At 33.7% G+C, this 15,734-nt stretch overlaps 1 protein-coding gene across 2 annotated transcripts in view; it reads left to right on the plus strand.

The window, feature by feature from the left end:
• Nucleotides 1-15,734, plus strand: part of DPP10 (dipeptidyl peptidase like 10) — a 653,109-nt gene that overhangs the window by 316,948 nt on the left and 320,427 nt on the right. For both annotated transcript variants that reach the window (XR_007155206.1, XM_047873649.1), the window contains exon 4: nt 3,400-3,494. Coding sequence is in view for 1 of the 2 variants with exons in the window: in XM_047873649.1 (XP_047729605.1) it covers nt 3,400-3,494 (95 nt within the window). In the remaining variant the exon portion in view is untranslated. The remainder of the gene's footprint in view (nt 1-3,399; nt 3,495-15,734) is intronic.

A 15,734-nucleotide genomic window follows, 5' to 3' on the forward strand; every position in this document is an offset into this window, starting at 1 on the left:
ACACATTAAGGAAAATAGGAATAGAAATTACAGTAATAATAATCATTTAGGGAGACAGACACTAAGAATATATTTTTGGACCTCAGGATAGAGAGGCTAGATAGTGATTCTATTTTGTCACACCTTTTTATTTAAAACAAAAATGACTGAATCAAATATGTGTTCAGGACAATTGACTCTTAACTTTCAATGATCTGAAAGAAAGAAAGATGATTTAGTCAATGTGCTGTATAGACATGCATGATACTGTGTTTTAAAGAATGTTTCAAATACACCTCCCTTAAAATTTCTGTGCTAATGCACTTTATTCATTGCTCTTACTCACTCGTATCTCATCACCTAATATTAAACAAAATATGACATGGCAATTTTGAAATATAGTTCTAGAAAGTAATTTAATAATGTAATAACAGGAGTATCAAAATGGGAGATTCTACTAGTGATTATAAATCAAACAGGATAGGATAAATAGGAGACCCAGAAGACCAAATTTTGAAGACCGGAAAAAAAAATTAGATGCTTTTTTTTTTTTTTTAATTTTTTTTTTTCAACGTTTATTTATTTTTGGGACAGAGAGAGACAGAGCATGAACGGGGGAGGGGCAGAGAGAGAGGGAGACACAGTATCGGAAACAGGCTCCAGGCTCTGAGCCATCAGCCCAGAGCCCGACGCGGGGCTCGAACTCCCGGACCGCGAGATCGTGACCTGGCTGAAGTCGGACGCTTAACCGACTGCGCCACCCAGGCGCCCCCAAAATTAGATGCTTTTAAAATAATTCATGCAGGGGTGCCTGGGTGGCTCAGTCAGTTGAGCATCCATCTTTGGCTCAGGTCATGATCCCATGGTTTGTGAGTTCAAGCCCTGTGTCAGGCTCTGTGCTGACAGCTCAGAGCCTGGAACCTGCTTCAGATTCTCTCTCTCTCTCTCTCTCTCTCTCTCTCTCTCTCTCTCTCTTTCTTTCTCTCTCTCCCTCTCTGTCTCTCTCTGCCCCTCCCCCACTCACACTCTGTGAATTTAAATAAACATTTAAAAAAAACATTAAAAAAATTAAATAATTCATGCCAAAATCTGTATTAAATTTTAAGCTAGAGAGTTACACTTGAATTAAAGAAAGTAGTTTTCTCCTGCTAATGCAATGTTGAGTCTAGTGGTAACATTTGCAGGTATACAGATCTCAAGGTATTTGTAAATCTCAAATCTCTGTACATGTTTTTCAAGTCTAAGTAATTATTCAGCAAAGTTTACTTTTCAAATATTAAATTTAGTATTTATCTTCTCAAACAAACTTCGCTTCCTTCTACTTTGGTTCTAAGGAGAACAAAACCTAATTTTCCTTCCTCTACTCTTGATATAATCCATCACCTGCTTAGAGTTCTCTCTTAATGTGAGAGACTCTGGGGCCATACATTACTCTAACCCTTCCACTGAAGAGGAACCACTATTCATATTACAGTTGCTCTCTGAGCTCTTCCTTCTTAAGGCCAAAGACCTCATCCCTGTTTAGAATTCTGTGATGTGTTTGTCCTCTAGAAGAAGAACCACACATTGCTGGCTTTTGGTTTTATCTTCACAGTATAATAGAAAGGGGAAAATTTTTTTTCTTTTGACTTATAGTGAAAATATTATGAGGATGTCTTGATAAGGCATGCTTGTCGGGTCTTCAATATCAAGAGGTGGTCCAGAATTGAGAATATCAAGAAAAATAACAGAGGTGTTAAGGTTCGACTCTTTATTCATGCAAACATTAACTGAGAGCAGAAAGAAGACTCGAATCAGCTGGCAAAGCCAAATGAATAACCCAGACCAGTGTTGCTGCTGAGTTATGGTCCTAAACACAGGGTAGAAAAGAAAGGCCAGAGAGGAAAGGAATATAAATCAAAATAAATATTTATTATTTGTGTACAACTGTTGTTTGTTCTACATCACTAGAAAAGACAACAGGTAAAGTTAGTGAGAGGAGAGCTCAGTTTATTTATAGCTGATGAGAGAAGTTCAGAAGGTGATACAGGCCTTATTTTGAAGATCTGCCCATACGGCCCGCTTCAGAAAGTAACCTGAATATCTTTTTTTTTTTTTTTTGCCTCTTTTCCTACTTTCTTAAAACACCATTTGTTGTTCCTGATTCAATGTTCCATTGTCCTCATTAAGCTCAAGAGGAACTACTGGCCTCCTGTGCCATCCTTAACCTTAGTAGGAGAGTCATATTGAACTCTCAGTCTTCTTAAATGAAACACAGATACAAAAAAGACAAACTTAATTTCTGCTAGAATTGATTGCTTCTCATCATATGATTTCTGACTATAGCTTTTTATAATATTGAAATAACTACAGAAGAAGAGAGAAAACCTAGTTCTGTCTGAATTTTCAGACATTTCTATATAATCTTCATAACCCACCATGGAGTACTTGTTTACCATTATACATGTGAAGACATTTGGGTTCTAAGAAATTGTATCTTGTATAACTTCATTCACTGTGGATAGTGGACCCAAACTCCTTCAATATTGCCTTTCTTCCAAGAATGGACAGAGGGCTAGGGAGGTGCAATACTATGCAAAAGTTAGAATTGAGCAAAATTGGACAGAAGATTATCATTAAAAAAACACTCATGTCTACTTTTATTTGGGTATTTTTTACACACACACACACACACGTATATGTAATATGTATATATTTAACTTCTGAGTATCCTCTCTGACAGCTTTCCCTCCTGTTGATATTTTCATTCTGACATATTCTTAGGATGATTTAATTTCCTGACATATGTGGTTGAAGTTAACTCCTATATAAGATCAACAACTGTCCAGAAGCCATGTGGTTATTTAAAAAAACCTCATTTCCCTCAGAGATTTTGGGCTGTGGTCACACAAGCCAGATAACCTGTCAGAGACAAAATTCCCAACCCTAAGGAGAAAGATTGGATGGGAATTGAGGGGTGGTAGGACGGGAAGCATAAAGTGTACATGAGGGTGGTCCAGTAGGAGTAGCTTAGACTTGTTTCCAGTTACAGTAAATGACAGCCTTTATTGTCAGCTTAACTGGATTATGAATCAGTAACAGCTTATCTTGGTAACTGGAGGCATTTTTTGTCCCTTCTTTCTCATCCCGGAATGGGCAGCAGATTTCCCGTATTTTAATTAATTTTTAGTTGTTAAACCAGAAACCTGAGTGGCCCTCTCACTAACCCTGTTTTCACTGCACAATAGACCATGTGCTAGCCAGGCTTCCTGATCACTGCAGAAGATTAATGTGAGCCAAATACAAAAATTTGCTCCGTTATTAAAGGCTAACAATGATTGTTCTAAGTGTGTCTGTTTGTTATGCACATTTTCTCCTCTACAGTTCATTGTATTACCTAGTAAATGTGTTTGTCAATTGTTAATATCTTTGTTGTTGCAGATACAGATGTGGTGTATAAAAGCGAGAATGGACATGTCATTAAACTGAATATAGAAACAAATGCGACCACATTATTATTGGAAAACACAACTTTTGTAAGTAATGAAAAATTAATTACTTTATGCATTTCAGTGTTGTTTTGAATGCTCTCTAGGTGCACATAACTTTTTTCTTCTTCAGTTCCAGCACCTGCAAAACATTTCAGGTAAAGAGGGCTGGAATATCATTACAATCAGTACATCTATTAATAGAAAATGCCCATGTGACCATCTGCTTCATTTCTCTCCGTTTCTCTTCATATCTCCCCATTTTAGTAAATGAGAAATGTGTCTAAGAATGAAATTTCCTTACAGTGAATATTTCTTCCAATATTTTCTATGTAAAATCAGTCATATGAATATCAAGATTAAAAAAAAATCTGACGCAAGTTATCACAACCTTTTTCTCCCAGTTTTCATTCTTCCTGACTTCTAATTTTGTTGTGGTTTTCTGGATCAAGCAGAAGGCAGGCTTTCTAAAACTGGCCTTCTGCTGGAGTTGATGTGTTTTGCTTTTATGATTTAGGCTTCTATCATTTTCAGTTTGCTTCTCCAGAATCACTGGTTAGCCTGACAATGTTTAAATAATGGAATGTATTTGTTTTGCTCTTACAAAAGAATATGAATCTTGTCTTTCTTGTAAATTCAAACTTCTTAAGGCTAGATTTTGTGATGATTATCTGTTGAGTGAGTGTTAATGAATGAAATGTTGCAGATACTCAAAATTCAGTTGTCAAACACCACTGAAAAATAGTGCACAGTTATTTGCTGACAGTTTTATATAATCAAAGGTTCAGTATATTACCTATAAGATGACTTTGTATGAAGCCATAGTCCAGAGCCTCAGAGGACCTTCTATGCAAATTAAATCAGTGAGCTAATCATGAGCTACTTTTTTTTTTCTTTTTTCTACTTGTACATCTGAAATAGACCTCAAGACTTCATGTTTATTATAGGATGGCCAGGTGAAATAGACTGGAACCTTCTCTTGTTTAGTATTTTTATATATTAAGAAAAAATAGTCATTGAAATCATGAAGTGCTTATATAGTTATATATCTATTAGGCTACATTAAACCAAACATCTGATGTACTTTAGTAATTTGGTCAGCAACTAACAGAATAAGGACATTTTTGTTTTTAAACTCATTGGTTAATTCACAGAGATTAGAGGGACAGCTTCTGAATGCAACTGTTCATAAGGCATATTACTCACTTTCTAAATAAATGGATTTCCTTAGGGCAGAAAATACTAACCCTAATGAAAAAGTTTAATAAACAGAATAGAGCAATGTGTATTATTTTTTAATTGCATGGTCCTCAGGAATACTAGAGAAGAGGCTGAGGAATTACCAAGAGATGTTGAAATGAATGGAAAAGAAGCCTTCTGTAGGATAGAAGGCAGAAAGCAGGAATTGGTAATGACAGAGGGTATGCTAATGATTGGCTGATTAAAGTCAGTATGAATTGATTGTCAGTAAAATTAGTTTAGGGAAAAAAAACTAAATGCATTTTGTTGTTGCTGTTGTTTTGTTGTTTTATCATAAAGTGTCATTTTTGATGTGGAGTATAGACCTTCAGTGGCCAGACATTTAAGTTAGTTATAGGCGTTCAGTACATGAAGATTCAGTTATGTGACTATTCCTTACTGACCTTTGCCTTTATACAGGCTAGTGAGGTCTTCACGGTGGTCACAGATTATGTATTTTTTTTGACATTTGGTCCTTGCTTTCTTAGCTTCTATGATACATGTTTTGTTGGTACCTCACACCACCCCCACCTCATCTTGCTGTAGTTTCTCCATGTGTTGATTAATACCATTTTATCTTTGTGCATGTGTGTTTAATCTTTTTGAATCCTTTTGAGGTCTCTTCTACTCTCTTGTATGTAGGCAATGACTCTTAATTACCAGAGTCATATTTAGCAAATATTCCAATTTACTGATCTTCTAAGATTCATGGGCTCCCTAAAGACATTTATCTCACAACACAGATAATTAAGCAATTTATAAGTCCTAGAGGTGTCGAATTGACTGTGGGCGGGGGGGGGGGGGGGGGGGCGGGGGGCGTTGGTGCAAGGATAAGGGATTGGAGTGTGGCATATATTTGCAACTAGTTAACTGAAAACTGTAAAAGAAAACAAAAAACAAATATACAACCATGATTCTATATTTCTTCAGAGGAATTCATTTAATCATTTCCTCTCCACTCCATGATAGCATTATTAAATGTAGTTGTATTTTCAAAGCTCATGCTAGGCTAAAGTCTGGATTTACTTTCCTCAAAGGCCATTCTGTTGAAAAAAAATCTCTTACTAAAGCATAAGAATTTTATTAACACAGCAGTTTTTTCATTGAACAATTATCAATATTTTAATTGGAATCATAATTAATTGGCTATGATCACTATAAAGGCTGTGTAGTCAAAGTGCCAAGTCAATTAAGAAAATAAACACATTACTGATAGAAATGTGATAACAGAATAGCTTATTATTTGGTAGGAAATATTATTCTAAAATGTAACAGTCATTTTATTATAAAAATTAAGATAACACCACATTGTGATTTCCCTCTTAAAAATATTTTAAATATGAATGGTGTGTACTTTTTAGCTATGTAATCATGGTTAGCAGACTCTGAGTAACAATAATACTGGACCTGGCTTTCAAAAATAAAACAAAAGTACATCATTTTCCTAAAATTATTGTCTTAAGGCTTCTTTTGGATTGAAGATAGGTAGATTTTTTTAATGAACGAGGAAATTAAAGAGTATATAACTTTTTGAAGATGAGTTGTGCAAAAGAACTGGTTTAGCCTCAAAACTGCTCTTAATCATTTTTAAGTGTTTGGAAATTTTATCTCTTAAAGCCAGACTATTTCAAACAAAAGCTCATTCGCAATGAAATAATGAAGAAATGTTTCATAAGTATTAGCTGTATTCTTTCTGCTGTCAGTAAATTGAATATCACCAGTGGTCTTAGCAGAATACACCAGCAACCATAAATAGTTCTGTCAAATCACCAGTTTAAATTAGAAGGGAATTGGAAACATGGGCATGATGTACTAATATGGAAATGGGTGATTGATGGATAAGACTCATATCTTTTTGATTCTGAAAATCTGCAAGCTTTTAAAAACATACTAAAGGGAGGAACTTTATATATGGAAGCAGATGATTCCAAGGAAAATGTTAGCTACACATTTTGGGGGGTCCAACTGTCTTTTTATAGGCCATTAAAAAAATAGTAGGTTTGACTGGAACCAGGGAGTATTTATTGACTCATCATGTGTGGAGAGATCTTCCATTGGCTTGCATGCCATCATAATATTTCTATTTATTTTTTTAATTTGTTTTGCCACTAGGTCTGTGGGGGTGGAGGGAATAGATCCAACTGATTTTTTTACCACCATGAAATCAAGAAACATTTTTCAGTTCATGTTGAAGGAGATAGGTGCCCTATCAAAAAATTCTGGCACCAATAAATACTTACTGGATAGAGACACCCAAAATTTCATCTCTTAAAATTTGAAATAAAGATAAGGAGGGCACTTATTGTGATGAGCACTGGGTGTTGTATGTAAGTTATTAGTCACTAAATTCTATCCCTGAAAGTAATATTATGCTAACTGGAATTTAAATAAAAACTTGGAAAAAATTAAAATAAAGATAGGTTATTAGACAGTTCTGACTGCCTGAGTGGCTTTATATGTTGGCTCTAATCCTGGAGAATTTGTTTTTGTTTTTGTTTTTGTTTTTGTTTTAAGATCTAGCTTTAGCACTATGTGTTGGTATCCTGGTAGTGAGTAATATCAGTATTGTAACTAATATTGATGGGCCAATGAAATCACAGGAATTGCACACTTATGCAGTTGCTGTGTGCATGACAATACAGTTTCTTTCTTTCGAGCAGTGGTTCTCAGTTGGTCTAACTTTGTCATCAAGAGACATTTTGCAAGTCTGAAGACATTCTTGATTGTTATGGCTGGAGATGAGCAGTGAGTGTGCCATGGGAATCTAGTCACAGATGCCACTAAACATTCTACAATGCACAAGACAGCTCCTTCCAACGACAACAAAAATTGGCTAGTTGAGAACATCAGTAGTGGAAATTTGCAAGATCTGGTTCTAGGCAGGAATACCAGGGAAACCATGAGATAATTAACAGGTAGTTTTTTAGTTTGTTTTTTTTTTTTTGTTTTTTTTTCTTAAGATGACAACAAGGAATGGTTCTCTTTTTCTGTCAGAAAAGATTTTCAGCTGAAGCTTCCACCTTCATTTTCTTGAGACATGTTTCTTCTTTTTATGGACAGTCCTGGAAAAGAAGACCAGCAGGCATGAATATAATCATTTGGCCTTGGATTTCTCTTCTTTGGATAGGGCAGAGGACAGGCTAAAAGTATGACCCCAGATTTCATATAATTTTCTGGGGTACTTCTAATTGAGACATGTTGTTATTGTTCCAACAAGTTAGTATCACTTACTGGCTATTGTCAACTATTTGACAAAGAAGTAAGTGATTTCCTTTAAGTTAGAAGATGAAAACTCATGACTACTTGATGTTCCAGTCATCATGATTCTTTTTTTTTAATTGTTTTAATGTTTATTTTTGAGAGAGATAGAGCTTGAGTGGGGGAGGGGCAGAGAGAAGAAGACACAGAATCTAGAGCAGGCTCCAGGCTCTGAGCCATCAGCGCAGAGCCCAATGTGGGGCTCGAACTCGAGGATGAGGAGACCATGACCTGAGCTGAAGTCAGATGCTGAACCAACTGAGCCACACAGGTGCCCCAGCCAGCATAATACTTTACATTGGCATTATATTGTTTAATATAAAATATAACAATAATAATATATTATTTAATTTAATTTTTAGTTAACATAGAGTGCAATATTGGTTTCAGGAGTAGAATTCAGTCTTCAGTTTGGGCATATCTGTCTTCTACCCAAAAGCAATAACCACTCCCTATCATTAGATACATTTATATTTCTGACATTTTTTTATTATTCACCTTGAAAGTATGTAGTTCCTTTGTACACCCATATTCATTTTAAAAATGATCATTTGTATTTAATTAGATGATGTACATAATTTCCAGCTCTTAGGCATCAAAGAAGTATCATACTATATTCACACCATCAATGCACATTCAGGAGAATGGAAATAAGGTAGTATTTTTCAGCAAGGATTGGAATATTTTGTTTATGTTTTTTCATTTAAGAAAGAGGACATGGAATCTACTGTGAATATTTAGGTTGTTCAAAATTTTCTCTAAGTTAGATGAATGTGAAAATGAATTCCTGCATAGTTTTACAAGTAATCATTGTCAAAACAGGAGAATCGGAAAGGAAAATTTTGATCCTCACCCTGGAAGTTTCTTCAAGGACAAATATAAAATGTGAGAACAGATACTCTTGTCTCCATATGTTGGCGAGTGTGACATGATTATTCTAAAATTCCATACACTTATTCATACAGTTCCCTATAGGTGATAAAGACTTGGAGACCACTCCATATTCTTTTTCACCCTTAATTAGCATTGTGAATGATCCAGGAAACAGATGCTACTATATTTATTCGCTGGGATAAAATGTCTGGGATGGTATAAGCATTTTTGCCTTTAATATATCAAAGGTCTCCTTTGTGTAGGAACAAAACACTACTTTCTATTTAAACATCAATTACTTAACCATTTGAACAAGAGCTTGTTTCAACTATATCTAATATTCCTCTTAAATATGTGCAATAAAATTATTACAATTCCAGTATTTGCTTCTTTAAAGATTCTTACTTAGTGTTCCCGGGGTTGGGGCTATAAATTTCTTTGGTGTGTGTCAGATAGGATGATGGAAGCTAGCTGGCTAGCGTGGTGGAATTTGTGCAAGCAAATGCATTTTAATAAACCTTTGAATGTTTGCAAGGTCCCTATGACATAAGGATTTCCTTTGTTCCTTCCTTCCTTCCTTTTTTCCTCCCTCATCTCTTTTTCTTTTTCTTTCTTTCTTTCTTTCTTTCTTTCTTTCTTTCTTTCTTTCTTTCTCTCTTTTCTCTTTCTTTCTTTCTTTCTTTCTTTCTTTCTTTCTTTCCTTCCTTTCCTTTCCTTTCCTTTCCTTTCCTTTCTTGTCTTTCTTATCTTTCTTATCTTTCTTGTCTTTCTTTAAGAAAACCTTGATTAGTGAAGCTTTGGTTAATGGAAAACCATGCATGAAGCAGAATTTTGCAACCATTTGCACTAAAGAGTGCAAATATTTTCATAGTACATTGGGACTAATATAGTAAATTAGTGTTTCAGTGTGCTTATGGAATGTAATATAGGGCATTCAGCATTCATTAAATGATAATGGGAGCCCATTACAGAGCTAGAAAGCATTCTCCCTGTCTTCTACTTTAGTTTCAATAAAAAGAAACTGAGACCCAGAGAAATACAGTGACTTGCTCAATGATTTAGTGGAGTTTTAAGACTGGAATACAAATTTCTTGACTCCTAGTCTAGTGTTGCTTCTAATAGGCCTAGATAAGTTTTTCATTTTAAATTCTTCTTAAAGAAATGTAAAATAAATTAAAATTCTTTCATATTTTTGTATAAGGAATTTCTATATGTATTTGTGTACTTATTCCTTAAACTGTTTACAAAAAATACTTGAATCAAATATAGGTACATGTGTGTGTGTATATGTGTTTATATACATATATATGTGTATATCTGTGTATATGCACATACACACACACATATTTTATCACCAGTTAATCAGGAAGAAAGCAGCAGACAATGAAATGAAAATTAAAAAAATAAACAAAAAGTAAAATGTGTTTTAAATGTTTTTTGTTGCCTTGGCTTTGCTGAAGTCACCATATTTGTTTTTAGCATATTTTGAATTTTCACGGACTGTCACCTATGTCATCATTGTTTCCATGCAGTTATTTTCAGTTCTTGTGGAAATGCTGCTCATGTAAACAAAGAGAAACAACATTATCTGCATTCCACAATTACACATACACACATACACATACACACACTTATATCACCAAGCCACTCACGGCTCTGCTATCCCTTGATTAATCTTTCTGAAAAAATCTAGTCTACATTTGAGATTCTTACATCTCTTAAAAGGTTACAGAGATTTTTCTCCCTCTCCATTTCTGTACTGTTGCTGCATCATTGTTAAAATGACTCATCCTGTCTTAGTCTATTAATGCATTTGCCAACTAATTATTGAGCCCCTGCTACTTATCAGATTATATTCCAGGTTCTGGGGATACATGTTGAGGAAGACAGATATATCAAACGAACAACAAACAAATGCTCAAGTAGAAATATAAGCAGTTGCAGCTAGTACTAAGTCCTTAGGAAAAAAAAGGTGGCATAGAGTGAGGATTAGACAAGGATTAGGTGCCTAGGAAAGGTCCACTGTAGAAGCAACATTTCAAGGTCAGGTAGAAGAGTTTTGTAGGCTCAAAGAAGAATCATTATAAAGAACCTTGGGTAGGAACTGCGTAGATCTATTGTAAGAAAATATATAAGCAGTGGAGAATGCAGAGAATGGTACCAGATGAACCCAGTAGAATAACTACTAGAAAAATTATGTTGTTTTGTTTTGTAAGAAGTAGGCACACTTTGATATCTGAGTCATACTTTAAAAGAACACTTTGCTATGTGAGGAATATATTCTAGGGATTTTGAAGTCGAAATTGTAAGACCATTCTGAAGGCTACAACAATGGTATTTCCCCTTTCTCTGTATCCTCACAAACACCTGATGTTTCTTGTGTTGTTCATTTTAGCCATTCTGACAGGTGTGAAGTGATATCTCCTTATGGTTTTGGTTTGTGTTCTGATGATCAGTGATATTGAGCATCTTTTCATGTGTCTATTGGCCATCTCTTTTTAGAAAAATGTCTATTTGTGTCTTCTTATTTTTAATTGGATTATTTGTTTTTTGGATATTGAGGTTTTTTTAAGTTCTTTATAGATTTTGTATACTAACCCTTTATCAGATACATCATTTGTAAATATCTTCTCCCATTCCATAGGTTGTCTTTTAGTTTTGTTGATTGTTTCCTTTGCTGTGCAGAAGCTTTTTATTTTGATGAAATCCCAACAGTTTATTTTTGCTTTTGTTTCCCTTGCCTCAGGAGACATATTTAGTGAGAAGTTGCCATGTCCAATTTCAAAGAGGTTACTACCTGTGTTCTCCTGTAGGATTTTGATGGTTTCCTGTCTCCCATTTAGGTCTTTCACCCATTTTGAGTTTATTTTTGTGTATGGTGTAGGGAAGTGGTCTAGTTTCTTTCTTTTGCATGTTGCTATCCAATTTTCCCATCACCATTTGTTGAAGAGACTATCTTTTCCCCAAAGGATATTCTTTTCTGCTTTGTCAAAGATTAATTGGCCATATAGTTGTGGGTTCATTTCTGGGTTTTCTATTCTGTTCTATTGATATATGAGTTTACTTTTGTGCCAGTATCATGCTGTTTTTATCACCACAGCTTTGTTATATAACTTGAAGTTCAGAATTGTAATTCCTTAAGCTTTGCTTTTCTTTTTCAAGGTTGTTTTGGCCATCCAGGGTCTTTTGTGACTCACATAAATTTTAGGATTGTTCGTCCAAGTTCTGTGAAGAATGTTGTTGGTATATTAATAGGGATTGCATTAAATGTATAGATTGCTTTGTGTAATATAGATTTTGTGTATAGGGATTTATGCTTTGTGTAATATAATAGGGATTGCATTAAATGTATAGATTGCTTTGTGTAATAATATTGTGTCTTTTACCTCTTTGGTTAGGTTTATTCCTACATATCTTATGATTTTAAGTGTAGTTATAAATGGTATTGATTCCTTGATTTCTCTTTCTGCTGCTTTATTATTGGTGTATATAAATGCAACAGATTTCTGTTCATTGATTTTATGTCCTGAGACTTTACTGAATTTATTTATCAGTTCCAGCTGTGTTTTGGTGGAGGCTTTCAGGTTTTCTGCATAGAGTATCAGGTTCCTTGATTGAAATGTTAAAATTAAAACTTTAATTTCAAAAGACTCAAATAGATGGTTGACATAATTAATGAAGTAGTTATTGATTTAGAACCCAGATATATGTAAGCTTATCCAAAGATAAATTTTGATTATGTTTTAATTAATTCGTTATGATACATTTTTATATCTTTCATTAAACTTTCACTAGTTTATGAATATCTTAAGAGAAGAGGCCAACCAAAACTTACTCAATTTTTTGTTTTCAGTGACTAGAACAATGATGGCATAGCACAAAGTAGACATGTAGTGTACATTTTATGAATTAACCAGATTTATTTTCTTTTCCACATAGCATCATATATTTAAATATTTTATTCATACTGGTCCATGAGAGAATGTAGGAAAAAATAAATTTAATTAACTCTCCTAAAATTTGAATCAGTTGCAAAAAGGGTAATTTATAAGCCAAAATAATAATTTTCCCCATTCAATACAGGTGTGATCTCATCAGATTACAAGCAAGTAAAAAGATCTTCCAATTATTGAAGTGAATGATATTCATTTTAAGCAGAGATTGACATTTACAGGAAACAATTACTTGATTCTTTGCAACATCTTTATTATTTTGAAACATGGTTAATTTGTAGGCTATCCAAGAAATGTATATAAATATAAGAAGCTTCATTTTATCCCCAGATGCATTCATTACTGATTAGACATTGAAAGAAATGTCTCCACCATAGTTTCAGGAAAATCTGTTCATCTATTTGATTTTTTTAATGTTTATTTATTTTTGAGAGAGAGACACAGAGTGTGAGCAGGGGAAGGCCAGAAAGTTGTGCAACCATCATCACAGTCTAACCTACCCTTAAAGAAACCCATACACACTAGAAGTCTTTCTCCAGTTCTGGAATCTTTTCTCTGCAACCTCCTGCAACTAGTAGTCTACTTTGTATCTCTATGGATTTATGCATTCCATTCATTTCAGATAAATGAAATACACAGTATGTGGTCTTTTATGACTAACTTTTGCACTTAGCACAATATGTTCCGGGTTTATATATGTTTTTGGATATATCAATACTTCATTCTTTTTTATTGTTAAATAATATTCCATTGTGTGATATGCTACTTTTTTGATCCATTCACTAGTTAATAAACATTTGAATTGGTTAATTTTAGGGCTACCATGAAACATACAAATGTTTCAATTGAACATTTGAAGTTTTCAGATAAACATTTGTATGCAAATTTTGTGTAGGTACATGTTTTCATTGCTCTTTCTTGACATCTTTCCACTATTGTGCAGTGTAATTCTGGGTCATATGGTAACTCTGTGTTTAGCATTTTGAATAACTATGAAATTATTTTCCAAAGTGGTCTTGTCTATTTACCTTTTCACCAGCAGTATGAGAGGAGCCAAATTTCTTAACATCTTTGTCAATGCTTGTTCTTGTCTACCTTTTTATTGTAGTCACCTTAGTGTGTGGGGAGTGGTATAGCATGTGGCTTTGGTTTGCATTTCCAGAATTTACTAATGATGTTAAGCATGTTTTCATATGTTTATTGGCTATTTGCATTTCTTTAGAGAAATTTCTGATAACATCCTCTGCCCACTTTTTAACTAGACTCTTTCCATTGCTAAATTGTAAGTGTCCATTTATATCTCCAAAATAGAAGTTCCTTGTCATATATAAAATTTGCAAATCACTTCTGCCAGGTGTGTAATTTTTTACTTTCTGGGTGGTATCCTTTGATGAACAAAGGATTTTATGTTCAATGAAATCAAGTCTATCTATTTTTCTTTTGTCTTATATAGCTTGTTAATCCAAGAAGTTATTGGCTAACCATTATCATAAAGATTTACTCCTGTGTTTTTGTCTAAAAATATTACGGTTTTTATTTTTACATTTAGTTCTGTGATTTGAGTTAATTTTGTGTATGATGTGAGGCAGGGTATCCATTCTTTTGCCTGTGGATATTCACTTGTTCATGCAACATTGTTTGAAAAGACTATTCACACAGAATGATTTTAGCACCTTGTAAAATATCAGTTGACCACCGATGTATAGATTTATTTCTGGACTCTCTATTTTCTTAATCTGTATGTTTATCTTTATGCCATTATCACAATCTTGATTACTGTAGCTTTGTGGTAAGACTTCAGATCAGGACCTGTGAGTACTCAAACATTCTTCTTCTTCCAGATTGTTTTGAATATTCTTGGTCCCTTTCATTTCATAAGAATTTTAAGATCAACCCATAAATTAACATTTTGTCTATCCCTAGATAGTGTTTCATTTGAATTTTAAGGTCAACCAGTAAATTAACATATGGTCTCTCCCTAGAGAATTGTTCCATGTGCTTCTCCTTAAAATATATTTTTTTCTAGGGATTTCTGTCTGTTAGATACTTTTGCTTTATAATGTTGTTCAAGTCTTCTTTTTCCGTATTGATAATCTGCCTAGTTCTATCCATTATTGAAATTGGGTCAGGAAGTCAAACTATTACTGTTGGATTGTCTATTTCTCCCTTCAATTCTGTTTATTTTTCTTTATGAATTTTGGAACTTATGCTTTTTGTTATCAAGTACATATTTGTTTACAATTGGTATATTTTCTTGATGGAAATAGTATACAAAAACTGTACCAACATATTTTTATTTCTTCTCTCTCCTTTGCATTTTTGTTGTCTTACAAGTTATGGCTTTATACATTTTAACCTAACAATACAATTTTAAAATTATTTTTTATGAAGCCATCTTTTTAAATAAATACTGGGAGAGAGGAATTAGAGTGTGTTTATGCTGCCTTTCAGAATTTCCATGCAGTTACCTTTATTAGATCATTTTGTTTTCTTCATGTGGATTCAGGTTACTGTTTAGTGTCCTTTAATTTCAACCTGAAGGACTCCCTTTAATATTTCTTGGACCACAGGTGTGGTAGCAACAAAAGCTCTCAATTTTTGTTTATCTAGACGTGGCTTAATTTCTCCCTGATTTTTGAAGGAGTGTTTAGTTCAATATAGGATTATTTGTTGACGATGTTTTTTTCTTTCAATACTTTGAAGATGTCATCCTAACATGTGACATGTATGGTTTCTTAAGAAAATTTAGCTGCTAATCTTATCCATTCTGTGTGATACATTATTTTTTTTTTCTCTTGCTTACAAGTTCATTCATTGTGATTTTTGACTATTTGTGATTAGTTTAGGTGAGGACCTTTTCAAATTTTTTTAACTAGAAATTTGTTGAGCTTCTTGTACATTAATATTTTTCATCACGTTAAAAAATTTTTACTTATTACTTTTGAATTTTTTATCTTCCTATTTC

This window comes from Prionailurus viverrinus, chromosome C1 (genome assembly GCF_022837055.1).
Source record: "Prionailurus viverrinus isolate Anna chromosome C1, UM_Priviv_1.0, whole genome shotgun sequence".
Taxonomy (NCBI): domain Eukaryota; kingdom Metazoa; phylum Chordata; class Mammalia; order Carnivora; family Felidae; genus Prionailurus; species Prionailurus viverrinus.